Source organism: Saccostrea echinata, unplaced genomic scaffold, assembly GCF_033153115.1.
Source record: "Saccostrea echinata isolate AGI-Se365-2 ecotype Australia unplaced genomic scaffold, CSIRO_AGI_Sech_v1 ptg000054l, whole genome shotgun sequence".
In the NCBI taxonomy this organism is placed as follows: domain Eukaryota; kingdom Metazoa; phylum Mollusca; class Bivalvia; order Ostreida; family Ostreidae; genus Saccostrea; species Saccostrea echinata.
The window spans coordinates 1,276,520-1,302,577 of record NW_026889803.1 but is presented as its reverse complement, the minus strand read 5'-3'; the positions used below and the strand labels follow the sequence as shown (position 1 = coordinate 1,302,577).

Genomic DNA, 26,058 nt, shown 5'->3' with positions numbered 1-26,058 from the left:
TCCTGGGCATAGTTAAGGTGAGGAAGGGAACCTCTTCCTAAATTGTGAATTTTATAGCTCCTGGGTGAAGGGTTCTGGTGTTAGGGCGGGACTCTAATGAATATACGGTAAAAAATGCATTTATGTTTTGAAAATCTTCTTCTCAACTCCTGGGTATTAAACCGATGAACTAAGTACATAGTTATGATGAAGAAGGGGACCTCTTCCAAAATTTTTGAATTTCACAGCCCCTGTATCAGGGGTTCTGGTGTTAGGGCGGCGTTCTAGTGATTGTATAGTAAAAATGCATTCTTTGAAATCTTCTCCACTGCTCCTGGGTGTTAAGCCGATGAACTACGTACATAGTTATGATGAGGAAGGGTGCCTCTTCCAAAATTGTGAAAGATGTGGCCCAAGGGTAAGGGTTTTCGGGGGCTTATTTATTATATTCTGAAAATGAATTAATGCTTTGAAAATCTTTTTCTCTGCTACTGGGTATTAAACAAACAAGTTAAATGTGCAGCTATGATTAGCAAGGGTGCCAAAATTTTGAATTTCATGCCCCCTGGGTCAGGGGTTCTGGTGTTTTAGCGGGGCTCTATTATGATATAGCAAAATTGCATTAATACTTTGAAAGTCTTCTTATCTGCCCTTGAGTATTAAGCAAACAGACTAAAATCAATAATGTAAATGTATAAATATAAATAAGTAATTGTGCCTTTCTGTGCTCCTGGGTTTCTAGGAAAACAGAGTACAAAATTGTAATAAGTGAAACAAATAAGAGCTACGTCCCTTTGCTAAATTGTGTTAAATCAAGAAGTCCTTTTATTTAATTTAATTAACAGTCTATTTGATTGAATGAGAATACAAAAAAAAGAATGTTTTATACATATAGAAACAAAATAAAAATGAATGTTTTGGTTTAAACGAGCGAAGCATGCTCAAAGTCGGATTCTTGTCTGGATAGCAGTATAAAAGATTGACATAAAGATTATTTATGTAGCAAAAGGGCTAGTTACATGTAGAATTAGTATACTGTAGTGTCCTGCTTGGCTACTGATGAGTTATTGTCAGGTTAATTCATATAGAACAGAGTAGATTGCATAAAGTTGTTTTTATAGGTATACAAATTTTTATGCATGATTATTTTAAAATATTATCCACATATAAACATATTTGGAGAGTTTAACTTATGTTAAGACTCAAAACATTGCAACACATTCTGAACTAAAGAGAGTTTTAAAACTTCTGATTTTTTTCTTTAAACCATTGAAGTTTGAAAAATTTAATTCTCGGGACTTAATATTGTACTTTGATCATTTAATTAGGTAGTTAATAACACACATTTTGAGGCCAGTGCTTGATGTATCCATCAACATTAATTCTTGTCATGTAACATGACCGATCTATAATGAGATTTAAACTGATTTAAACTTGACATATATCTGGCTAAGCCAAGTCGATACACTAAAATGTTTTCCAGAATTGGGATATAAAAAATTTATCCTTCATTTATTTTATGATTCATTTCCAATTTAATTAGATTTCAGCTATAAAGCAGGAATAAACTTAATTTTTATTATTATACATGTACATGCATATGCAATATATTTTCGGATTTTGACAAAAGGAACATCGTCTCCCTAAGAACCCAAATGGTAGCTGGGTAAGGGACAAAACTGGTCTGAAGAAACTGACACCACTTTTGACCTATACTGTTCAATAAAAAATCTCAGATATTTAATATATTTGTATGATTTTAACAATTAAAAAAAAGTTCAACACACTTCTATACACTAGACTTGAAATGATCATAAAATCTATACTAACTGTATAATTTGTTCATGTGTACTTGAACTGTCTTTCGCAGCTCATTGACTTTTGATTTCTCTGGAGTAGAATAATCTGTAATAAATAAAGATTATTAAAATACACATTTCCTTTTTGTGATTCTCATTTCATTATAAAAAAAAGGGTCATCATATATTTTTGAAAAAAAAAAAGATTTTCAGACAAGACAAAAAAAAAATTTTCTTTGATCCTCAATCTGGGACAGATCGAAATATCAAATGGATAACAAAATGCAAAAATACAAAATACAGGAAAATTTAAAATTTACAATCCATGAAATACACTTAACTTAATATGTTCTTTATTTTCTCCATACCTAAGAATTTATGTTTAAAAATATATTTTTTACTAAAGGATGAATTCCCGGAACTATGATCTGGGGCCCCTTTTCTACGATGAATTATAATAAACCTCATATCAATCTGGTAATTCTAAAATAAGAGTAAAGGAAAATAACACCTTGAGAAAATAAATATCTATAGTTTGTATTGTTTTTAAGTTGTAGGAATACCACATTATAGAGGAATTTTTAGACCCTAGCTATTACAGCTATAACTGGTTTGTGGCTTTTTTCTTTTATTAATATAGATGAAAGGAATGGGCAGATAAGTATTAAAGAAGGATACACAGGTCTGAGAAATTATTTTATAGGGCTATTGTTTATATTTCACAGTTCACAAAGAGTTGCTTATTGACAAAAATTGTCCAATCCAATGAATGAATGATGCTTACTACAAATTTGCATTTTACCACAGACACATATGGTTCAGGTCAATTTACATCCCATCTCTTCTACATTTCAAACTTTAAGTGGTCAACAGAGGCCATTTATAAATGATGATGTGAGGAACCTGTCTATTTTTTTGGGACAAGTCAAGAAATGCACATAAAATTTGTATTCACTGATAAAGGGTATATATAGGCAATTGTCCATCAATCCCTTGCCAAATGAAGTGGAGAAAATAGAATTCTAAAAAGTATGTCAATAAAACAATTGTTTTTAATTGTGAGCAAAGAAATAATTAATAGCAAAGTATGATTCATATTTCATCTGACTAAAATGCATGAAAAAATAATATTGTCTATCCAAAAGCAAAAAAAAAAAGGTTTTTTTTTTTTAAATATTAAGAGCCATTCTCTGTAATGACTTTAACTTTTATATAGGAGCTGTGGCACGCATAGTCTCAGAATTTCTCCAAACTCTCTATGATAAAAGTCTTTGATACCTTAAACTCAAATCAGGCAAAACTTGGTTGCTACGTGTCATGGTTACCATAGCAACGTGTCCTAAAGTATGAAAAATGGCATTTTTCAACATGTTCAGAGACCCATAGCTAACGTTTGCGGCAAAGCAAACAAGTACCAATGACTGTTTCTGAAAGTTGAAGGCCTGATGTTTTAAATGCATGATAGACATGTTTGGTAAATCAACTATTACATACGTTACTATGGAAACAAAGTATTCAAAAGTAACAATTTTGTTTATTTAGTTTTATAAAGTCATACACTTAAGAATAAAAACAATTATAGGTTGAATTGCAATCAAATAATAGACAAAAGTCCTTGTAACATATACCAAGGAAAAAATATCATATTTCTTAGAGGTTGGCAACGGTTGCCATGGTTTTATTACCACGAAGGGATTTTAAATTTCCTCTATTCGTGTTTTAATCTTATCCTATCTTTTTAAAAAGCACATTTCTAAATAACTGATGATCAATTTTTAACGGCGTTGGTGTGGTCCTAATTTTCACATTTCAAAAAATTCAAATTTATTTTTTTAAATAGAGCGTTGCTATGGAAATTAACTGAAAAAATATGCATAAAAATTTGAAAAATATTCTGTTTCCATGGATACGTACCCTTGTAGGTAGATTCCCAAAACTTTTATGATTGATTTTTATGAACAGCTAACCTGACTTTCAATTCTGACTTCCACCCAATCTCTAACTGGATGCAAAAAGCTCGCACATAGGGTTTACTATTGATATAAATTTAACAAAATCAAACATTTTCCCTTCTTGGTAACCATAGCAACATTGTTGTATTTTTCATCAAACTTAATCAATATATGATATTCAACTTTAGTTCTACCAGATAAGTACTATTCAAGGTGAGTCAAATAATATGTTTCTTGATAAAAAGGTAAGTAAATTCCTAAAGCAGCAAAAAAATATCACTTTAAACAACTGGTACGTTGTTTCCATGGTTACACTGCAAAGTAACAATTAATCCCAATTTTTCTTATGTTGTCGGTGTTGCAAGGTCTTAAGGATGTATATTTGCCAGTCATGAATTTTATTGTTTTCCCTCAAGATAGTAGCATTAACCCAATCTTTGCAACAGATTTTGAATGGTTACACTGTGTTGCCATGGCAACCATGAAAGTTATTTTTAGAATAATATTGCCAATACCTGATTACTTAAGGTCAAATATTTTTTTTGTTTTTTCTTAGGTTGTTGATTGAGTTTGATCATGTAACACCTATCATCATTGAATATTTAGCGTTTTTCAGCATTTTTCAGCATCTAAAATGTATTCCAAATGTACCCATGGTTACCACTTACTTAGAGATAAATTCTAAATAGTTTCTTTTTAGCATAAGTGGCAACAAGGTGTCATGTTTTTGTGAGAATGGTTTGTTTGTTTTTCTTAGTCTTTATTAAGGCTTAATAAAGAATCAAAGTAGCTGAAAATCTCAATTTTTCCAACTTTTCTGGCTGTTACCATGGCAACCAAGACACATAGCAACAAAATTTTATTTGATATATGTTTATGGCGTCAAGTTGTAATAATGGGCAAAGTTTCATCAAAATCGGTGACCATGCGTGGCAAAGAAGTTTAATTAGTTACAGAGAATCGCTATTAAAATTTCCTAGCATTTGTATTTTTGTATTATTCACCCGAAATGCTACTCATTTATCTGATTGGTTGGTTTGAATGTCACATTGGGGTGAATTAAAAAAAATGACCACCAAACTGAATTTTTTTTGGCAAAATTCAACTTCATATAACATATTTTTCACTTGTATCATCATATTGCACATGCATTCTAGTTTAAAATCCTGAAGTGGCAATAGAATAGACAAATGGATTAAAAAGTTTCAGAATTTTTATTAGTAAAATTTCTTTTGAAAAAAGAAAATATCATTATACCTTAAAAGACTTTCTAAAATACATAATCACAAGAAATTATAGTTCTTTATGCTTCAAAATGGTAAAAGGGGTATAAATGATTAAATCTAGACCTTGAATGAGTATCTTCTCTTGTACATGTGACAAAAAATTGGCTTTTTGATTGTTATTTTACATTATTTTTTCGATTCTGGTTCGAAAAGTTTTAATATGAAAAAAATATGAAGCAATAAAATTCCATAAAATTCACTTTTTTGTCTGTTCAAGTCAAATCTTTAAATCTAAGCCAAAAAAGAATTGTTATATACGAGTTCTCTTACAAAAAATACTAGATTTTGAAGTGACCCTATGTTACATTATTGTGTTGCACTCCTGACATCTGATATGTATTTTATTTAACATTGTTTTAAAAATTATAACACACAATATCCCATTCTTACTTTGTAAATTAATTTGTTGTGTTGATATTTTTCATCGTTTACAGCAGGTTTTTCATATTTTGAAGACCTTAAAACATGATTATTTGCAAAGTGTAATATATATAAATTTTATTTAAAATATATGTGAAATGATGAAAACTATTCCCTGAATTGACTGTAAAATTTCTGAAATTTGTTGATAGACATAGTGATTTGAACATCAAATAGTATCGAACATTTTTTTTCAACTTATTTGTTTTAGTAAAGATCAATAGTTAACAAGCATTGGTAATTATAAAGCAGTTTTGTTGCACTCCTGACTGCAGTAAAATTTAAAATTAAAACCATAGAACACAAAAATTCATAAAGTGTTAGCAACATCAAGTGGTAATGAAATTGTGCAATGTTTATAGTCCAATACTTCATAATTAAAACAGATGAAAGTATTTAAAATTCGCATTTTATCTGGAATTATACCCTATATTATGCCAAAAAACTAGCTTAAATGTATATTTAAAAGATAAAATATTTTTAAAGCATATTTTCCTTTAGAGAACAAACACAGTAACCCACCAGAAAAATTCTACTCATCACTTTTTCTTTATTTTTATTCTTATTGGATGATTTATAATTCTAACATATTTGTTGCACTCCTGATCAAAAGCATTGGGGCCTTTAAAGTAGAATTGTGAAGTGAAAAATACATAAGAACTTGTTCTGTTGTTTCAGTGAAGTTGAGGAGGAATTACTTGAATTTAATGACAATGTTTTAGTGTGTTTATTTTTAACGTTCATTAAAAAAATCACAAAAAAGATAAAAACACATCTGAATTGATAAAATTGAAAAGGGAAGGATTTTTATTAATAAAACTATCAATAATTTAGCATTAAATTATACAAAAAAGATCATTATTAATTAATGAATACTTCTAAGCATGAATAGAAGTCTTTTCATCACACAACTTGAATCTTTAAAAAAATGTGTTGCACTCCTGACCATAGAAATATGGATCTGAAGCACAGACAGATCCTGTAATTGATAAATCTATTTGGTAAAAATGTTCTTTGTGTCTTTATTTTCCAAAATAAAAATCAGAAAATCATATAATGATAATAGTTTTTTCATGCTTGGGAGCAAAACATCAAATGTTGCACTCCTGACATTTTTGGGTATGCACATATACTTGACTCTCATTAATGCTGCTTGTGATTTATATAACATTTTTAAGTTTTAAAATGTATATCAGTTATTATTTTACACGTCCAAAATTCTATTTTGTCTTAATTTTCTATCAGAATTTTACAATTGATGTTTTTTTGCAACACTACATTTTTTCTGTTGCACTCCTGACATGGTATAACATTTTTTTAAACATCAGCCATGGCCACAACTTGATTAAACAAAAGTTATGACAGTCCACATTTAAAGCTCAATACTTTGAATATTATCAGGAAAGTCTTTATTTTCAATGAAACATTGTTTTTTATTTCACAGATCTCCAAAAAATATTGAAATTTCAAAATGTCACAAAAAGGTGTTGCACTCCTGACAATTTTAGCATCATTTTTGGGTATAACTTTTTTGTTAGTTGAGATATCAAGGAGATATTTGGCAGGTATTTAGACACTATCTAAAGACATATGCTGAGACATAGAAATCTATTTTCATTGCCTGTGTTTTTAGTGTGGGTTGATAAATATGTGTTTGGTCATTTTTTTTGAATTCACCCATTGGTACCTCAATTAGCATGTGAATTTATTTTGATTGGAAAGGCCAACAAGATTTTCAAATGTTTTAAAACACACTATTTGAGTACAGTGAGGTACATTTTTCTCCTTTCACATATAGGTATGTATAGTCAATAAAATACAAAGATGCCAAAGGGGCAAAATGTACCCTCTTTTGCTGGTATATTTTTAAGGCTTCATTTCAAAGAGTGAGGCAACTTCATGGGCCAAAATTCAATGGAAATCGGATGTAAACATGGTAGGCCTACCCCCAAAAAATATTTAATCTTTCATATGGTGTTTGTTTTTGGTAAAAGTGGTATTCCACGATATTATACTTTCATGTAAATTATTAGAATCTGATTCGTCAAGAAACATTTGTTAAAAAACACTATTACCTGCTGAATAATGAAGCCATGCCCTCCAGCATAGCAACAGTCAACATTGCTTGATGAAGGGTGTTATTCCAAAAAATATTGACTGCGCAGAATTTATGCGCGCAAGGTTCACTGTAATATGTATTTGTATAAAACATTCAGTATAATATAATAAATACTGCATGTATAGTTGAGTGTAACATTGAAAATTTTAACCCCTCGAAAAAACCATTGTCAACCTCGGCTGTGCCTCGGTTGACAATAGTTTTCTTGGAGTGAAAATTTTTAATGTTACACTCAACTACATGCAGTATTTTTATAATGATATCAACAATTAAGTGCATGTATAAATAAGAGTAAAATTAAGATTTTATATTTTTGTCATATTACTGGGGGCCGTATGGCACGTAATCCTTATCGATTATTACAAAAGTTGACATATAAACCAATATCAATTTATAGACCTACTAACCTTGATTACAAAATCGGCTGAAATTTGGTTCAATATCCTCACGATCAAGGAATTCTCGACCCCTCCCTGTTCCAACGCTGTGGACAGTATTATTTTCAGCCACCAAAGCGAAATTGGGCAAGCCCATATTTTCCAATCGCCTACTCTACAAATATAGATCATTTTACATTATCAAAATGAGTTCAATTAAAAGAAGACTCAAATAGAAGTCAAGAAATCAGCATTTTTTGGTCCCAAGATGACTGCAAAACCCTGATACTTATAATTTTCATGATATATAATATGAAAACAGATTCTTTTCAACAAAAAATGGAGATTAAATGACATCATAAACATGAGAGTTATAATAAAACAGGCCTTTCAAAATCTGCTAGTACCTGATATTTTTACCTAGCTGAAATTATGACTATACCAGCCAAAATATTTGATGGAGAAAAATTGAATTCTTCATTTAATCAAAATCTTTTCTATAAGTTTCCTCCTATTTTTATAAAAATACTGTCTGTTTCTAGTCAGGAAATAAGTTTGTTTTGAGTGACTTAATTTATATACATAAACAATGCATACCTTAGTACATGCATGCATTTATGAATATAATATTAACAAATTCATTAACTTGTTTACATTATTGTGATAATTAAAACAAGCTTGAATTAAACTATCATAAAGGGAAATCATATTAATCTGTGGTGGTTGGTTCATATGTGGTAGTGTACATTAGATACAGTACATGGCATCCTACTAGCTTGGACTAGTGGGTTAACCCACTGGACTGGCATGCCAGAGTCCCTGGATTCAATCCGAAGCCAATTCAGATAAATGTCTCTGTTGCACATTGACAACCAAAATTTAACTGGATTTTGGGGTCATAATGATTTCATATTTACAAAACATTCGTTGTAGTGAACTGATACAATTGTAAGATGTCCCTTGTGGATATGTTAATTCATAGGCAAGCGTAAATTCATGAAATCCATGAATATTAGTCCTTCATAATCAATTATTAATCCACAGCAATAGAGGCAAAAATAATTAGGTTAACATGAATAATTGTAAAATATCAAAAATCTCTACTAAAAATCTAAGGTATTTACAGTCCATTCCAGTTGCTTCAGAAGGGTTCTAATGGTCTTCTTCTGAGTAGTGGGATCATCATTTGTTGATCCACTTCCCCCCTCTTCTGACATCTCCCTCACCATCTTTGCGTACCTCTCTTTCTCCTTCTCTCCAGCTGCCTCCCACTCCATTTTCCATATTGAAGGATTAAAGCCAGGATGATCTGCAAATTTGAGTATTTTTCAAGTGAAATAGAACATACATGTAATCAAGATAATAATGTAAAATAATTTTCTTACTAAATTAATAAAACTTAATAAATATATGTATGAATGTATGTGGCATACGGTTATAAAAAAGGAAATGAAGATACAATGAAATAATATTATTTGACAAACAAGAGGCCCACAGGCCTTATAGGTCATCTGAGTATCATGTAGCAATTGAATTTGGTTCTTGTGTTAACAGTGGTTAAACCAGAGGACATGAAATTCACGATTTTGAAGGAGGCAGTACCTTTGCTCATCATAACTATACACTTAGCATGCTTACTTTTTATACTTAATACCAAGAGGCAGAGCAGAAGAACAAAGAAAAAATGCATTTCCACCATATAATCAGTAGTGCCCCACCTCACAGGAATCCCTGACCCTGGGGACACACATATAACAATTTTGGAAAAGGTACCCTTGCTCATCTTAAATCTTTGATTAATAACAAAGAGCAGATTTTAAAAGCATTAATTAAATTTCAGAATATAATCATTAGGGGCCCCCAGCCAACAGGTACCCCCCAGAGGCCATCAAATTAACAATTTTTGGAAGAGGCACCCTTCCTCATCATAACTATGTACTTAGATCATCGGCATAAAACCCAGGACCAGAAGAGATTTTCAAAGAATTAATGCATTTCCACTATATAATCAATAGAGCCCCGCCCTAACATCAGAACCCCTGACCCAAGGGCCAAGAAATTCACAATTTTGGAAGAGGCACCCTTCCTCATCATAACTATGTACATAGTTCATTGGCTTAATACCCACGAGCAGAGGGGAAGATTTTTTTTTTAAAAATAATGCATTTTCACTAAATTCAATAGAGCCCCACCCTAGCACCAGAACTCCTGATCCTGGGGCCATGAATTTCACAATTTTGGTAGAGGGCTCATTCTTACATGTACAATCATGTGAACAGTTTGACTGCTTGATGTCCAGGAGCAAAGAAGAAGATTTTTAAAGATTGCATTAATTTTAGTGGTTTTTGCCCCACCCCTCAGGCCCCAAGGGGGCAAGAGCCATGGATTTCACAATTTTTACTCCTCTTCACCTATAGATGCTATATGCCAAAACTGGTTGACATTGGTTCAGTGGTTTCAGAGAAGAAGCTAAAAATTTTCAAAAGTATACGACCGATTGACGACGAATGACGACAGATGAAAACATATATCATTAGGTCACCTGAGTGAGTCAGGTGAACCTAAAAAAGGGAACTGTCACTTAACTATATCAAAACCTGATTGGCTATTGGATTAAATTTACCAGATTCTATAATTTTCAAAGTGAATTATAATTCATTGGAAAAGTTTAAAAAAAGGTTTTTTAAAATTTTAAAAGTCAGATCTTACCCTTGGAGTATTCCTTACAAAATAAGGAATAAGCAGTTGGCCTTACTGCTGGGAGTGTCTTCCTTTGAACCAATTTACCATGTTCACTTTTGGATTTGTGGTGATTTCCCAACCAATTCTGAAATAATATATATATATATGAAAAAATAAAATACCACAATCAAGCATGTAATATTAATATTATTAATATGTACTTCTGTTATTGTAAAAATATGGATTAACCTAGGGCTTTTGATCAAACTGAGGCAAATACATGGTAACATGTACCAAGGTTTATTTATCTAAAAACAAATTTAAAGCATAAATGGATAAGGGAACTACCTTTACTTGAAGTTCTGTTAAATTTAATTTTGCTGCCAATTCCTGGTGAGCACCTAACCAGGCCTTTCCTTTCTTTGTGCCCTGTCCATAGGCCTCCTCCAGCATCCTCACTTGTTCTGGCGTAAATTCTGTTCTCTTTTGCTAAAACATTGAATGTTCGAACAAAACTAAATTTTCACTATGCTCAGTTTTACAACAGAATTTGAGATAAAAAGTAATCTTTCTGGGACATTATATAGTAGTATTTATCAAAGTGTACATGTAAAGAATTATTTTAGATTAATCAACTACATAAATGTACATATATACTTCAAAAATAAACACCCTCACTTTTGTACCTTTCATCATTGTTACTGTGGATACCCACAGGTACATTAATAATATAAAGAAGTCAATTGATGAGTACACAATACACACTATAGGCGTCGGAACCGGGGGGGGGGGGGGGGGGGGGGGCTAGGGGGAGCTTAGCCCCACCACTTTTTTTGCAAAGATATACATAATATAGGCATTGAAAATTGGGGCTTACCTTTTCTCGTTGGTTTAGCCCCCCCCCCCCCCACTTTCAATTAGCCACCTCACTTTTAATTTGCTTCCGACGGCTATGCATGCATTATAAATCTCTAAACATGATAAATGCATTCCTATACAGAGTATGAATATCTTTCTCATCATAAAAGGGGGTTTAATTAGTATGCGGTTGAAGAATTTCTGACAGGAGCTAGCAATTTATTTATTCAGGTCAATGGGAAGGAATTCCATGAATTTTCCCACTACAGCCCCCCCCCCCTTTTTCATGTTAACAGTGTTGTATCATACTCAGGTGACCGTTAAGGCCCTTGGGCCTCTTGTTCAAAGATAATTTAGAAGCATAAAAAGTGCTTGAAAAAATTTTGACAAACAAAAGGGAAAAAATATTCAAAATTTGAAGAAAAAAAACTTATTTCGGAGGTGATGGGGTGGTGGTCTCTCTCTCTTCGACAAAAAGTGAGAGACCAACCAGCTATCAGAGCAAAAGAATATTCTCACAATAAAGTGGTCATATCCTATGTCACACCTAGGCATAATGAGGGAGGAGGGATGTAATTTTTAAAAATATTTTGAAAATGATGGTCTTGGGAATGAACTGAAGATCGACCTCGCTCGTCCTCCCACCTTTTTTGCCTGCAGACTTGTTCTGCTGTCAGTTAGAATACAATACACATACATACACGTTCTAATTTAATTTTTTACATCAGATGAAAACATTCATACCAATATCATATAGCTGTGTCACTCTGTATATAAATGCATAAAGAATGTAAATAACCTCCTTCAAGTTCACATGATCCTATCTTGTGACCGAATTTCTGATTCGATTTCCATCCATTGACTGGAAAGTCTCTACCTAGGAATGCCGAACCTGAAGTTATTCTACGATTTAATGTCTCAGCCCTCCAGGGCTGTGTACATTTTTCTCAAAGCGAATAATATTCCATTTGAAGCTATACAAATTGCTATTAGAAATGGTACGTATGGCAGTTTATAATTTTGATTTAAACTGACCAGGTAAGATACTTCTACAGGTGTGTCAAACATAACACCTACATGTAGGTCATTACAGGTATACTGGGTATTCTCATTCAATATAAGCCATTTTGTAGGAGAGTTGTATCTAGTTACACGGAAGGTAAGGAGGGAACATGACACAGTACCATAAATTGTATGCTTTTGTGTCAATTTCAATCTCCATTTCGTAAGTTCCTTTTCTTTGTCAATGCATTACCAGTGATTTTGATTCTCCATTTTCTTTTGAAACAATATAGTTTTAAGAGAGTCACTTTCAATTTTTTTATGGATCATTAGTTATTCCCAACGATAAACTATGATTATAATGAATTTTGAGGAAAAGGAGTCCACAAAATAAAACTGATACGCAAAATTGAAATATTTTTAGTCATTTTTTTTCTAATCAATGAAATTGACAGTTATTTGAATGTTTTATATGTTTCAGTTCAATACTAGTATGTCATTGCTCTCTTTACTTTCGATTTCCACATTTCTAAGGAATTCATATAAGTTTCCTTATAAAAAAATCCTTATAAATAATGGATTTTAAAAAGGGGAAACGAAAGTGAGAGTGAACGATTTAATTTATTTATTTGCTAATAATTTCAGTTCGATGGCGGATATGTCGAATCAATTAATGGATTTTCTGGGCGATCATTACAGTCAAAACTAACTCACTTGACCTCATTTTCCGGTTTGTCCATCTGTATTTGTAGGTGATCACCATAAGGAAGAATATACCAGGATCACTCAATTTCAGCAGGTGCCCGTCATCGACGACAATGGATTTGTCCTTACTGAAAGGTTAGAATTTTCATTCAAAAGAAAGAAATTAGGGCATTATTCGACAAACCAATTATTTATTATTCGCAAAATATAACATGCACATCCTCTTTTTTCTTAATGCCCTCTTCTTCTATAATGACAGTAAAATGTGCATTCCTTTTGGAGGTAGGTGGGTGGGGTGGGGGGTTACTTTTGTCTGTTAGTCCCCTTTTTTCAATTTTCTGAATCTGTCATTGTTTGTCATGTCTTTAACTAATAGAACCCAAAATAACACTACAAAATTTCTACATGCTAAGTCTACTTTGAATGTTTATTTAAATTTTTAAGTATTATTCTTTTTTTTTTACTTTCAGTGTAGCAATTTTGCAATATTTATGCATGAAATACAAATTGGCAGACCATTGGTATCCCTTGAAAAATCCAGAAACTCATGCACGAGTACAGGAATATCTAAATTGGCAACATGCAAACACTCGATTTCATGGAACCATGCTGTTTAGAATACTGGTTTGTAAATTGGTGTCCTATTAAAAATTGTGGCCATCAAAAGTAGATATAGCCTTATACGAAATACATGTATAATTCTTCAAGTAATATTTTGAAACCAAATTTAATGCTAAAAGAAACCCCTCCCAAAAAATAAATAAATAAATAAGAAAAATAATTATTCGTCAAAATGAGCAGTCTACATTTAGCCTAACTGTTTACGAATGGTCACGAAAAATCTTTAAGATATAAATATTAAGATCATTTTAGTGTATGAATTGATTAAGTTGAGTTTCTCAAGATCATTCTATATACTTTTCTAGTTTTCTTCTCTTCTAATGAATTATTTTAAAAGCGACGTATTATTTTTATAATCCCGACATGTTTTCCATACGAAAATTAAACCATGAACCCCAAACCACCACTGCGCAACCGCTTTACCAACAATGTTGCGTTGAGCATAGTCCCACATACAATCGGAACATCACTCGGCTTTTTCCGTTAAGTCGAGATTTTCTCGATTTGACGGAAAAGGCCGAGTGATGTTCCGATTGGTTCCACATAGACACCGGGTGGAATTCGAAATAAGACTAGTGTTCGTATAGTGCTTCAGGAAGAAATTGATATCCACTGCGCATTACATATAAAGAAATTTTTAAAAATGACTCTTCAGTAAAATATATAAATTGACATATTGAAATTTTGTTTTATTATTATTTTTATTTTTTTCCTTCCATTTCTTCGATAGCTTAGACTACCACAAGAAACAAAACAACCGGTAAACCAGCAGGAAGCAGGGGAATACAGAAAGGGAAACATGACTGTTGTCCGCCATCTTGACAAATATTTCTTAAAGGACAAGAAATTTCTGTGTGGTGAAGACATTTCTATTGCTGACATTCTGGCCGTTTGCGAACTGATGCAGTTACACGTGATTGACGAGGATTACATCATATACCAGAATGATAAGGTCAAAGCGTGGTTAACACGTGTAAAGAACCGACTGGGGCCTGCTTTTGATGAAGGTCATAAAATTGTATATAAAGTCCATGACCTTTACAAGAGTACCTGGAAATCCGAACTAGCAAAACTTTAAACGCGTCATCGTATAAATTAAACGAATGCACTGAATTAAGATATATTACTTCAAGTATATTTTTATGTGATGTTTTTTTATTTACCTTTTACTTAGTATCCTGCTCTTATCTCGCTCTTATGTCTGTTTGGAGTGCTAAAAAAAACTCTGATACTGTAAATAAGGCTGATAACAGAAATAGCTGGATGAATTCCTGAAAACGACACAAAACATAAAAATCTGGTTGTTAATGACGGAATTATCTTTATAATTTTAGGAAAAGGATTTTAAGAGAATTCCCGAAAACGACCCAAAACATTAAAAAAAAACATTCTGCAGTTGTTAATGACGGAATCAGGAAAAGGATTTTAAGAGAATTCCCGAAAACGACCCAAAAGATGGTTTAAAAATTCTGCAGTTGTTAATGACGGAATTGTCTCTAGATTCTAGAAAAATATTGTTAGAAATAATTAATGTTAAAGTGTAACATGAAGAATTGTGTACATCGTAATGCAGGGATAAAAGTATATATCATACTTTTTCAAATGATCGACGTGATAAAATTGCACCCATTTCTGCATGTCACAGTAGCATGTTTATCTTATCTAGTACTTGATGTGTATTTTAGTGATTACTAAATAAAGCTAGCATATCTATTAAAAGAGTTATTAAACTTGTGTAGTTACACGTACTTACGAAAGTCCATTGAGCTCATTTTCGTGGGTACAAAAAAAATATTTTTTTTTGCGTTATAACGCGAAAGTTTCGCGTTATAACACGAAACTTTCGCGAATAAACGCGTAACTTTCGCATTATAACGCGAAACTTTCCCTGTAAAACAGAGACATTTGTATAAGTCTCCAGTTTCTTTTACTTTAATGATCCAGTTTATTCGTTACAATGAAAAACGAAAGACTACTTTGAGCATGGATTATCACAAGCTGAAATTTTATGTTTTATCGCCATTAAATGTGTCTCTCCTTCTCCTCTTTCTTAATCTTTTTTGCCGTCACATTTTGTCTTTTTCAACGCTGTTCAAACATTTTCAAAGGTAAAGGACAAGGTATGGTAACGGCCGAATCTGGCTTCTTATTTGAGGAGAAAATCAGAACACAGTTAAAACTGTGATAGTTTGTAGTTAAGAACTTAAAATGAGGCTTGTTTTAAAACCAACACTAATTTTGATTCAAAGTTTGCATGAAGGCCACAAGAGGGTGCAGAAGTAGGACATTTTCCCGAATTTCCTCAATTCTGGTGAAATTTCGTCAAATTTGAGATACTTTTCACTTCGGGAAACATAGAGCACAAGCTTGCCTATCTGTGATTTTTTTATATACAAGATACATCTGATACTAGTGTATGATATATATAAATTTGGTAGGTAGGCAAGCTTGTGCTCTATCTTTTCTGAAACAAAATGTGCTGTAAAATCGATGAAAAATTGCATAAAAATGAGAAAATTCGGAAATTGACATATTTTCTGACCTTCCTGTTAGGAGTGAAACGGTTCACCGGGGTATCGATGCACCGCGGTATTTTTTCTCGGTTTGATACACGGTGCAAAATCTCAAATTTTCGGTTCGGTTCATTTTTCGGTCGGGATCGTTATTCAGTCGGGTTTGGCATAAGGTATAACACGTTACTCAGTATAAAAAAGTATAGAAAACGTAAATTTTTGATGACTGATAGATTGTAAAATAATTTTTGACAGTCAAATAATTTTAATCAATTTCTTCTAGTCAATTTGCAAATAAAATTCGTAAAATATGTGACTAGATTTAGAAAAAGAAAGCATAAAACAACGTAGAATTTGTTTCCTTCTATCAAAATGTATCGTATCGAAAATAACCGAACCGAGACAAAATTATACAATACGTATCGAACCGTGAAGGAGGTGTATCGTTTCACCCCTACTTCCTGTGACCTCTGTGTACCCCTTAGAACCAATACTCATTTTGTGGCAGAGGTGACAACAGGTTTTTACTGATAAAATTTTGAATCATTCTAAAAGACACCCCAAACCAGGGGCCAAAAAGGGGTCTTACCCTATCTTGTCCTTTGTATATTTTACAGAACAATTGTGTCACATCACATGAGTAACCTAATGTGAAAATTGGATGACAAATATTCGTATCAAATGAGTCATCTCCGATAGACTCACTGTAGAAATACAACATCGTATTTTAAGGTTGCATTATTAACCATATATACTAGTAGTAAATCATCAATAACTCGACAAAATTGAAGGAGTTCATTGGTGTACTTTTGTCTTCTTCATCCTTTTATCTGCCTCCGAGAAACTCATTATATTGCAGTTTTGTTGCCCCCCCCCCCAAAAAAAAAATCATTCTTTTTAACTTTCACAGAGGATAAGAATTAAGGAATAAATTAACACCTTAATTTTCATTTGGAAACATACACAAAACTCGCTATCACAGAGAGAAACTTAACAGTTTCCTGCACAAACATCTGTCGTATAATTTGCTAATTCCAGTTATGCCAGACCGACTATGTATACTTGTTGCAATCGTACGAGTACTTAATTTAAAAAGGGTTTTATATTGATTTTTCATGTGTTTGAGGCAGCTGAGCCAGCATTTGGTCGCATTTCTACATAATTATATCGCATGTTGACATAAATAAGTTGCATGTCGACATAATTATGTTGTGCACATCTCGTATGTATGATGTCAGATACTGGCGTTAATACGTAAATTTACCCATCTTAAAATCAAATTCTCTAAAAAGTTAGTAACTGCATGTAAATTAACATAATTGTCTTGCATGTCAACATAATTACATGTATCTTACATGTAGACATAATTATCTTGTATGTTGACATATACTTTTCTCGCATGTTGACATAATTTATCTTGCATGTAGGGGGCAGGAATATGCTATACACCATACCAGCATGCATACACATGAAAAAAGTCCCAAATAATTAATGTTTTTTTCTTCAAATTTTATTAATTTAAGGGCGAGGTCAAAAGTTCAATGTTTGAAAAAAAATATAATTTCCCCTCCAAAATCAAATGATTCAAATCTGATTATGAAGTACTAACATTCCTTAAACTGTAAATAATATAGACTTTTTTTTTTGTTTATAGATAATAAGAAATATACCAAGAGCAAAAAGTATCATGTACAATAAGATTCCACCCATAGCCCCCCCCCCCCCCCCCGCCCGGGAAGCTGTACTCTAGAGTAGACTCCCTCCCGAGGGGAAACCTCACACTAGAGCCAACCTTCCCTCTCTTTCTCAGAGTAGGATTTCCCCCATTTTGATAATGTTAAAAACCGACAATATTTTGGCTAAAAGTTTATATGAAAGTCGACTGGTTGTTTAAATGAAAATACGTGTTTTCGATTCAAGATTTGTTCAAATTTAGTATGAAATCTTAGAATATTTAGTATCACTGAGTCTCAGCCAAAATAAATAAATAACTCATAGGAAATTGTAAAATTAGTCACTCAAAAAATCGCAAGACTCGATGTATTAACACCACTCTTGGTGCAGCAGTATACCTGTTCGTTCACGAATTTGAAAATTTATGTTTATCAAGGCCACCTTTAGAGATTTAATTTGTTTACCCTTTATATTTATCTATAGATCGGTATTTTTACAAAGAGTGTGTGGGGAAATTCTGAAACTTATATCATTGATAGGTTCAACATACCATTTTGTGAGTATTTGAATCGAATAGTTCTTCAAAGAGAAAAAAGAAGGGGACCCCCCCCCCCAAAAAAAAAACACACACACACACACCCTCACCCACCCCCACACACATTGATTTTGCAACTCCTAGCATGTCTCCTCGATTACAGTGTTGTGATGTTGGATTTGGAAATTTGAATTACGGTATTGTTTTGGTGTTGCTTTACAATAATATTCTTGCAAGCATTTTTTTTTTCTGATAAATGAATGTTACTTTATTGAACTAGTGAACAAACTGTGATTTTTTTTTTCTTTGTTTTTTTTTTAATTAATACAATATTTTCACAATCGGGTTGCCTTTACAATTGGAAAAGTAACCCCCTCCAATTGTATTGGTTTACACCAGTTGTTTACGTTGTGACCTATACCAATTTAAGGGTAAAGTCAACAAAGACAGGAATTGAATAGTGTTCTTTGTATACTTCGAAGTTACAATTAATGTCATAACTTTTTTTTCTAAATCAAAAGATCTGCAAATGTTTAAAAAAGAAAGAAACCCAATTAACGGTCACCAGTAGAGGCCCTGTCAAAGAAAGAATTAACCACTTTTTTTATTGATTTTTTTTTTCAAAACTCCCCCCCCCCCCCAAGAAAAAAACGGGCCAATGGGTCGATAAAAAAATTAACTTAAATCTCCCATACCCTCCCCTTCGGCCCTACTAACATCACCCCCCCCCCCTATGAATTTCTTTCCTCGTAATAAAGAGATAATTTTCTAGTATTACAAGACAATTTTTTCCTCGTAATAACGAGATCTCTGCCCGTAATCTTGAGATCATAATTATCTTTTCTCGTAATTTATCATTTTTAACCAGAGAGATCTTTGCTCGTAATTACGAGATTATTTTTTTTTTATCAAACATCTTTTAATTTCGCTCTTTATGGAGAAAAGGAAACAATTTTTATGCGTAAAAATTTCTATCTATCACCTCTGATCACAGTGCGAGCAGAATGAAATATTTACGTACTACTTACTATAAAAAAAAGTTTCGCTCGGAACATTTCGGGAGCGAGAGGAACTTCCGCTTTCACTTTGTGTGATACGTCGGCAAAGACGCAAATTGGATTTTTTTTGTGAAAATGGGCAGTAGGTCTTCAAAAACATCGAAAACTGTCATTCTTTTGTGTTGTGCAGTAGGAACTCTGCTGTCTGTATATGCTTTATATGTAGAAATAAATGCAGAGCACGATAAAAATTACCGCGCAAGCTGTGATATCAGTCCCTCGGTCAGTTGCTCGAAAGTGTTTAAATCAAGGTAATGTTTCACACTTCGAACAAAAGGTTTTTGCTGATACCAAATAGGCTAACTTTGTACACTCCAAGACCAAGTTACGACCATGACGTGTGCATGATTATTAAAACTATCATTTAATTTATCATTTCAGTTTCAATGATACACTATGATCATGATCACAACGTCAAAGGCTATAATCATTCTTAATATATCACATGAGGCGAAAGTTATTTTTTGAAGGTCATTTTTCGTATTTTTATATAGAAATTTAATAACTCTGAACCCACACACCCCTGACACCCCCTTTAGATCCACCCCTTTGCATTTGTAACTGGAAGGGAGATGATGTGAAGAACCTGGCAAAGATTCAAACTTTGATTCTCAGGATTCTTGACAAGTGCTCTACTGGCTTTTGATAAACAAACAGGCCTTACTGGATAGGATTTTAAATTTAAAAATGTGGGGAAAAAATCATTGGTATAGCATTATTTGTTTTTTTTAGGAAAAGTCTTGGAATTTGGTGATCACTCCTCGTAAAATTCCATACAGTACTTTAAATGATAACTCATAAGTGTATCATATGATATTTTTTGTAAAAAGATACCCTAGTCTTTATGAGTTGAACCTCTGAAAGTGTGAGCTAGATTATTTCCTCCCATGCAAATGTTCCATAATTGATATAAATTCTGACACCTTTATCCTCAAAAAAAAAAAAAAAGAAAAGAAAAAAGAAAACAAAAGAAAGAAAGAAAAAAGGAGTCCCCATGAAGAGATGAGAAAGTTTGCAACTAAACAGATGATAGGCTAGTTGATGTTCAGATGTAGCTCATTTGGCATCTGCCTATAAATCAGGGGCTTGGATTGAATCCTGGTCTATTTCAGTTTTTACCTTGCTTCCCTATTACTATTGGTGCTATGTCATGCTGTGATAATGTTGGTTGAAAACTCTCAGGGATGTGCATGAGATGGGGCATAGACATTGGTGGGGTGGGGGTTGAGGATTATTTGCCAGTGGCCAGTTAAATTGGTATACCAATGACCACTTCTCTAGAGGTAGGGTACATGTCTTCAAATCATAGTCAGGTTCACCTTGTTCACATTCCCTCCTTCTAGTAACATTAGTGTTAGTGTAACAGTATAAGGGGCTCTTCACAATCTTCAAATTATTTTTCAAAGTAATACATGAACTAATTTACTTTTTTCAACAGATGGGGCAAAGGATTTGGGCTGATTGGCCTTTTAATTGGAGATGATCATCCACTCAATCTACCCAACAGTGTGTTTGGAATTGTATTTTACACACTGCAGATAGCCTTAAGTAAGTAATAATACTCAGTGGCACTTGATGCACCAGCACCTAATATAAAACACAGCTTGTATAGCAGTTTTATCATGGTCCTATTATCATTTACCAAAATATGAAACTCCTTTAAATTAATATAAAAGATATTTTCTTTATTTTTTTTTTAAGGTGGGATCACAACGATCCCACCCAGTGCTCTTCCCCTTCTGATGGCCTTGTGTATGTATCCTATTAGCAGTTTTTAAAACAGAATAAATGTCCTTAACCAATCAAATACTGTGTCAATATTGTATGTTAATAAATATATTCAATCCTCAGTATTTAGATTCAACCTTGTTTTTCCTTAAAAATTTTTTTTGTAACAATATTAAACTTCATCCTCGAATGAACAACCACCATTATATCAGTAAGAAACGTTAACATTTTTTCAAGTGTCTTAATGAGGCCCAGTCTAATTCGAGTGCGCATGACTTTGCGCAGCTTTTTAGTTTCATGCAGTCGTATGTGCAACATAACATTTATCCTAAGTATTGTAATTTTGATACAAAATTAACATTATATTAAATTATCTGTAACTTTTATGGGTCTTAAAATTTGATTTTAAGACAACAATTAAGGAATAACTGTCTGATTTTTTGGATTCATGATGTGATCAATCGAGTGGCTTGCGTGATAATTTGCATAAACGCCGAAGGCAAATTCCCGTGCTAATAGCCCCGCTTCTGTCTCTATTTGTCCTGCCCCGCACATGATTTTTTTTAACCGCGCCTATCGATGAACCAGTAGATTTATGTAGAAATAAAGTATTTTTACAATTTGTAATTTTATCTCGGACAAAGACATTGGAAATGTAAATATTTCGGAATAAATGCTGAAATGGCTTTCATGACGTCATTGTTTTCCGAGCAATGCATGACGCTTAAGTATGACGCATGACTCGCTTGAGTTTTCAAGATGTCCATGGACATTTTATTAAAAACTGTTGTCAGAACATTAAAAGAAACACACAGTGATCTAAACATTGTTATTTTTTACCAAAATAATTTATCTGTGCCGATATATACAAAATGTGTGCAGCAATATGGCAAATTTAGAGGTATTTGGTATTGGAAAAAAATAAACTTTTGTAATAATTCCTAGACCAAACCGGATGGTCAACTTCTTTGAAATTTCACGATTTGGTGATTTTTTACAATAACTTTCATGTATTTGACTGAAAAGAAAATCCCTAGGGCAGAGATACAAAAAATATGGGGAAAATATGATAATTTGGCACTTTTTCAACAAATTCCCATAGGGTCCAATAGTAAAATTTGACAAATTTTGAGATGCCCCCCTAAGAAATCGGGATAATTAACATTTAATTTTTTTATCTTAAAATAATTAATATAATAATAAAAATGCATTAAAGAAAATTTATCAAAATATCTAGGGTAGAAATAATTAGACTCGGCCTTGTTAAGTTCAGATGTCAATGTTTGACATGTTAAAGTTTCTATTTCATTATGAGTAGGAGTTTATTTGACTAAATAGCCGAAATGAAATTAATGCATTAGCATTGCTTTGTAAATGTATGCAAATCATTATATTTGATGTTTGTGATATCTGTGTCTATTTACAGCTTTCTCCTCCTCACCAGTCCTTGCCTCTCTACAGTTTTACATGAGTGCCTTATCCAATGTGGCATCAGTGTATCTGGGATATATCTTGTATTTTATCCTAAAGGACTTATGTGTTGTCTGTATGTCAACTTATATAACAAATGCAGTCATTCTAGTAGCTATTTATAACAAAAATAAGGCCATGCAAGAGGCCAAAAAGACTAAAGAAAAGAGAAAACAGAAGTGAAAAATGTGGTGGATAACAAATGCCATGGATCATGCTTAATCATTGCTTGATTTTGTCAGCATAATGTATAAATGAATTGGTTGTGTGTCATGTATCATTGAACAGTAGATGTATGTAGCAAATCAATTTTTATTGAAGTTCCTAGTACATGTAAGTATGTCCACAAAAAATTAGCATTACATATGCAGAACTGTCATGTTAGTAACAAGGACCAGAGGCTATAATTTTTTGATTTCAGAGCTAGACAGAGGCATATGATAAATGATATGTTGTCATGATAAGAATTGTATTTTAAGATCACTTGATCCAGACTCAAATGAGCTATTCTTATTATAAGTTAGTCAAGTGTCCACCTCTCAAGCCTCTTGAGACATTTTCAACTTCTCCTGAACCACTGAGTGTCATCTAAAGCCACAAAGCATTATGGGTAAAAAGACTTTAAATTTGTTCAATCAAAGGGCCAAGTCCTTTATCACAGGGGAGATAAGAAATAATATATGACCACTTGAAATCACCTCAAGAACCAATGGGGCAAGAAAGTCAAAAGTTTGAGAAAAGCTTCCATGTGTAGTGTAAATTAAATATTTCAAACAATTCCAGAGGATAGGATTAGGCCACAACAATGGCCCTAAATTTTACACATGAATATGTAGTTTAAAAAAACTTTAAATATCTTGTATAACTTAGCTATGTTTTGTCCAATTAATATTCATCAAATTAATATGGAAGCATCTTTAAATGTGCTTGTAATATGTATGTAAGTGATGATTGCAGTTTTTTTTTTCAAAACATGACCCCAGGGCTAGAATGGACCTCATTTGAGGTCAACAGTTTAGATTTAATATAGAAAATTAGTTATACTCATGCACAGTGTGTATATTTATAGATTTTTTTTTTTAAAAAAAGGTAAATAAAAAGCCTACAATTTGTCAAAGTATTTTGCAAACATTCTTATGCACAGTATAACTGAAAAGTGAAGGCATGTTTCTTTGTAGTCAGGGTAATCATATTTGAATGCAAAGTTTTACACTAAAATTTTCTTCATAGGTAAAATCATATTCTGAATGATAAAAAGGATGCAGTTATTCAGTTAATTCTATTACATTTGCAGTTACATGTTTATACATATTATTTCATTTTGTGCAAATCAAAACCCCCTACCCCACCAACAGGCAGTAGGTAGGGGACAGTAAAGAGAGGTAAGATGCATATTCAAGTGACAGGTGGATATGATATATGTTCTGAATATGTATCCACCCCAAGTGTGGTCACAGTTCTAGTGGTACATAAGCACACTGGGTATGTATGCACACAGGTGTATTTTGTATACAGCCTTTGAACAATGAGAAGTTTCATTTATTTATTGATTAGAAAGAGAGGAAAATGGGACTCAGGAGAGCATAGTGGCCAATGGGTCTCTTTTCACTTCTTCATACTGTAATCATTCAATCATGGGTTTCTCTAAGGTTTAGTTACTAAAGACTAAATGCTGTCATCAATTGATTAGAATGTATTTTGGTTCTGCATGAACCCTAAGCATAAGCATAATAAAGTACATAGACATGGTGCTTGAGCTCAAATTGAAAGGATGTCCTCAAAACTTTTACATTAGTTTTACAAAGATTCTACTTAATATACTGTGTTAGTATTTTGTATCTGCCAGTATTTTCTTTGGAACATGTAGCTAAATCTTTAATAATCTTTATGATGCAATAGAAATGTGATTATATTTGAAATACATTTACAAAGTATAAATCAAAAGTATTTCATATCTTTTGTCATCTTATTCTCTTGCATTTAACATGTTTTGTAAGGGAGTGTTTTTTCACTGTCCATCTCAAATTCCTGATTATTGAAGAGGATTATGAAGAAATATTAAAATGAAGCATAGATCTATTTTTGTATCTTGTTTCTATTTTTTCAATCAACAACAGGGGAGAGTATACAGTATACAATGCCATCTATTTAGTGACAACCTGGTGTTTCAAAAATAGAAACTGTGAAGTAAAAAAAATCCATAGGTAATCAGAGATACCAGAGCTCACCTCAGCAAATGTTGTCTTTAAGTAAGGCAAAGTCCCAAACTAATAATCTAGTAGTGTGCCTCCCTATATGCAACATTTATGCAATTTTGGTTTGATAGGGCTTGCATTTACTTGGGATTGGACTTCTCAAAAAACTTAAAACTAGACACTCATCCAGAAAATATGTCAAATCCAGCATCTGAAGCAAGTTGGAATTCATCCCTCGATGAATGGGATCATCAATGCAAGTTTGGATCAGGTAAGCTCAATAGTTTCTTTGTCATGGACCTGCTCCAAAAACTTTAACCTGTTAATTCATTTGGAAAATGTAAGTCAAATCCTGCATCCAAAGCAACTGGTAGTATGCATCAATAAATGTATATGCTTATAGTCACCTTAGAACTGCTCCCAAAACTTTAATCTGGTTGCTCATCTGGAAATCAGCATCAGAAACAAGTCCAGCAGTGTGCATCCTTAGATGTATCATTCATGCGAGTTTGGTTTCCAGGTAGGGCAGATAGTTACTTTAAAGTGAATCTACTACAAAAACTTTAACCTGGTCACTCATACAAAAAATGTAGGTCAGATCCAGCAACTGAAGCAAGTCCAGTAGTGTGAATCAGAGGTATCATTCATACAAGTTTTGTCAACATGGGACTCATAGTTACTTAAAAAATGAACCTGCTCCAAAAATTTTAACCTGGTCACTCATCCAGAAAATGTAGGTCAGATCCAGTATCTGAAGCAAGCATGGTAGTGGGCATTCTTAGATGTACCATCCATGCAAGTTTGGTCAATAAAGGGGTTATACATATAGTTACTGGAAAAGAGACCTGCTTGAAAAACTTCAACCTGCTCTAAAAACATTAACCTGGTCATTGAATGACTCATTTTTTAGCTTAAATTGCAGCATCTGAAACCTTGACTGGTACAATGAAACATATTAGATGCATTTTCCATGCATCCCTGATTAATATAGGGCATAGAAGTACTTGGAAAGAAATCTGTTCCAAAAACATTGACCTGGGATGCTGACACCAATGTCAATGGTATTACATAAGCTCCCCCTAACT

The 26,058-nt window shown here is 32.8% G+C and overlaps 3 protein-coding genes across 3 annotated transcripts; 2 read left to right on the top strand and 1 right to left on the bottom strand.

Annotated features, from left to right (window-relative positions):
* Window positions 1-1,804: 1,804 nt before the first annotated feature.
* On the bottom strand, window positions 1,805-10,714 carry LOC133172474 (uncharacterized). Its single transcript, XM_061307360.1, has 4 exons — window positions 10,642-10,714; window positions 9,057-9,241; window positions 7,963-8,107; window positions 1,805-1,884 (listed from the first exon to the last, which is right to left on the bottom strand). The coding sequence occupies exons 2-4, from the start codon at window positions 9,207-9,209 to the stop codon at window positions 1,805-1,807; spliced, it is 378 nt and encodes a 125-aa protein (XP_061163344.1). The 5' UTR covers window positions 9,210-9,241; window positions 10,642-10,714.
* A 1,624-nt stretch (window positions 10,715-12,338) lies between these two features.
* Window positions 12,339-15,263, top strand: LOC133172473 (glutathione S-transferase theta-1-like). Its single transcript, XM_061307359.1, has 4 exons — window positions 12,339-12,470; window positions 13,227-13,314; window positions 13,650-13,803; window positions 14,531-15,263. The coding sequence occupies exons 1-4, from the start codon at window positions 12,356-12,358 to the stop codon at window positions 14,876-14,878; spliced, it is 705 nt and encodes a 234-aa protein (XP_061163343.1). The 5' UTR covers window positions 12,339-12,355; the 3' UTR covers window positions 14,879-15,263.
* A 4,357-nt stretch (window positions 15,264-19,620) lies between these two features.
* On the top strand, window positions 19,621-24,857 carry LOC133171691 (vitamin K epoxide reductase complex subunit 1-like protein 1). Its single transcript, XM_061306478.1, has 3 exons — window positions 19,621-19,831; window positions 21,019-21,128; window positions 22,735-24,857. Exons 1-3 carry the CDS (start codon window positions 19,656-19,658, stop codon window positions 22,959-22,961), a joined length of 513 nt encoding a protein of 170 aa, XP_061162462.1. The 5' UTR covers window positions 19,621-19,655; the 3' UTR covers window positions 22,962-24,857.
* Window positions 24,858-26,058: the final 1,201 nt, after the last annotated feature.

What these genes read in the sequence shown, in the direction of transcription:
- LOC133172474 (XM_061307360.1), bottom strand. Translation starts at nt 9,209, where the DNA reads ATGGAGTGGGAGGCAGCTGGAGAGAAGGAGAAAGAGAGGTACGCAAAG. An exon ending in TGAAGCAACTGGAATGGACT is followed by an intron (nt 8,108 to 9,056) that starts GTAAATACCTTA and finishes CTATATTTGTAG; the next exon opens with AGTAGGCGATTGGAAAATAT. An exon ending in CAGCCGATTTTGTAATCAAG is followed by an intron (nt 1,885 to 7,962) that starts GTTAGTAGGTCT and finishes TATTTATTACAG; the next exon opens with ATTATTCTACTCCAGAGAAA.
- LOC133172473 (XM_061307359.1), top strand. Translation starts at nt 12,356, where the DNA reads ATGCCGAACCTGAAGTTATTCTACGATTTAATGTCTCAGCCCTCCAGG. An exon ending in ACAAATTGCTATTAGAAATG is followed by an intron (nt 12,471 to 13,226) that starts GTACGTATGGCA and finishes CTGTATTTGTAG; the next exon opens with GTGATCACCATAAGGAAGAA. An exon ending in GGATTTGTCCTTACTGAAAG is followed by an intron (nt 13,315 to 13,649) that starts GTTAGAATTTTC and finishes TTTTACTTTCAG; the next exon opens with TGTAGCAATTTTGCAATATT.
- LOC133171691 (XM_061306478.1), top strand. Translation starts at nt 19,656, where the DNA reads ATGGGCAGTAGGTCTTCAAAAACATCGAAAACTGTCATTCTTTTGTGT. An exon ending in TCGAAAGTGTTTAAATCAAG is followed by an intron (nt 19,832 to 21,018) that starts GTAATGTTTCAC and finishes TTTTTTCAACAG; the next exon opens with ATGGGGCAAAGGATTTGGGC. An exon ending in CACACTGCAGATAGCCTTAA is followed by an intron (nt 21,129 to 22,734) that starts GTAAGTAATAAT and finishes GTCTATTTACAG; the next exon opens with CTTTCTCCTCCTCACCAGTC.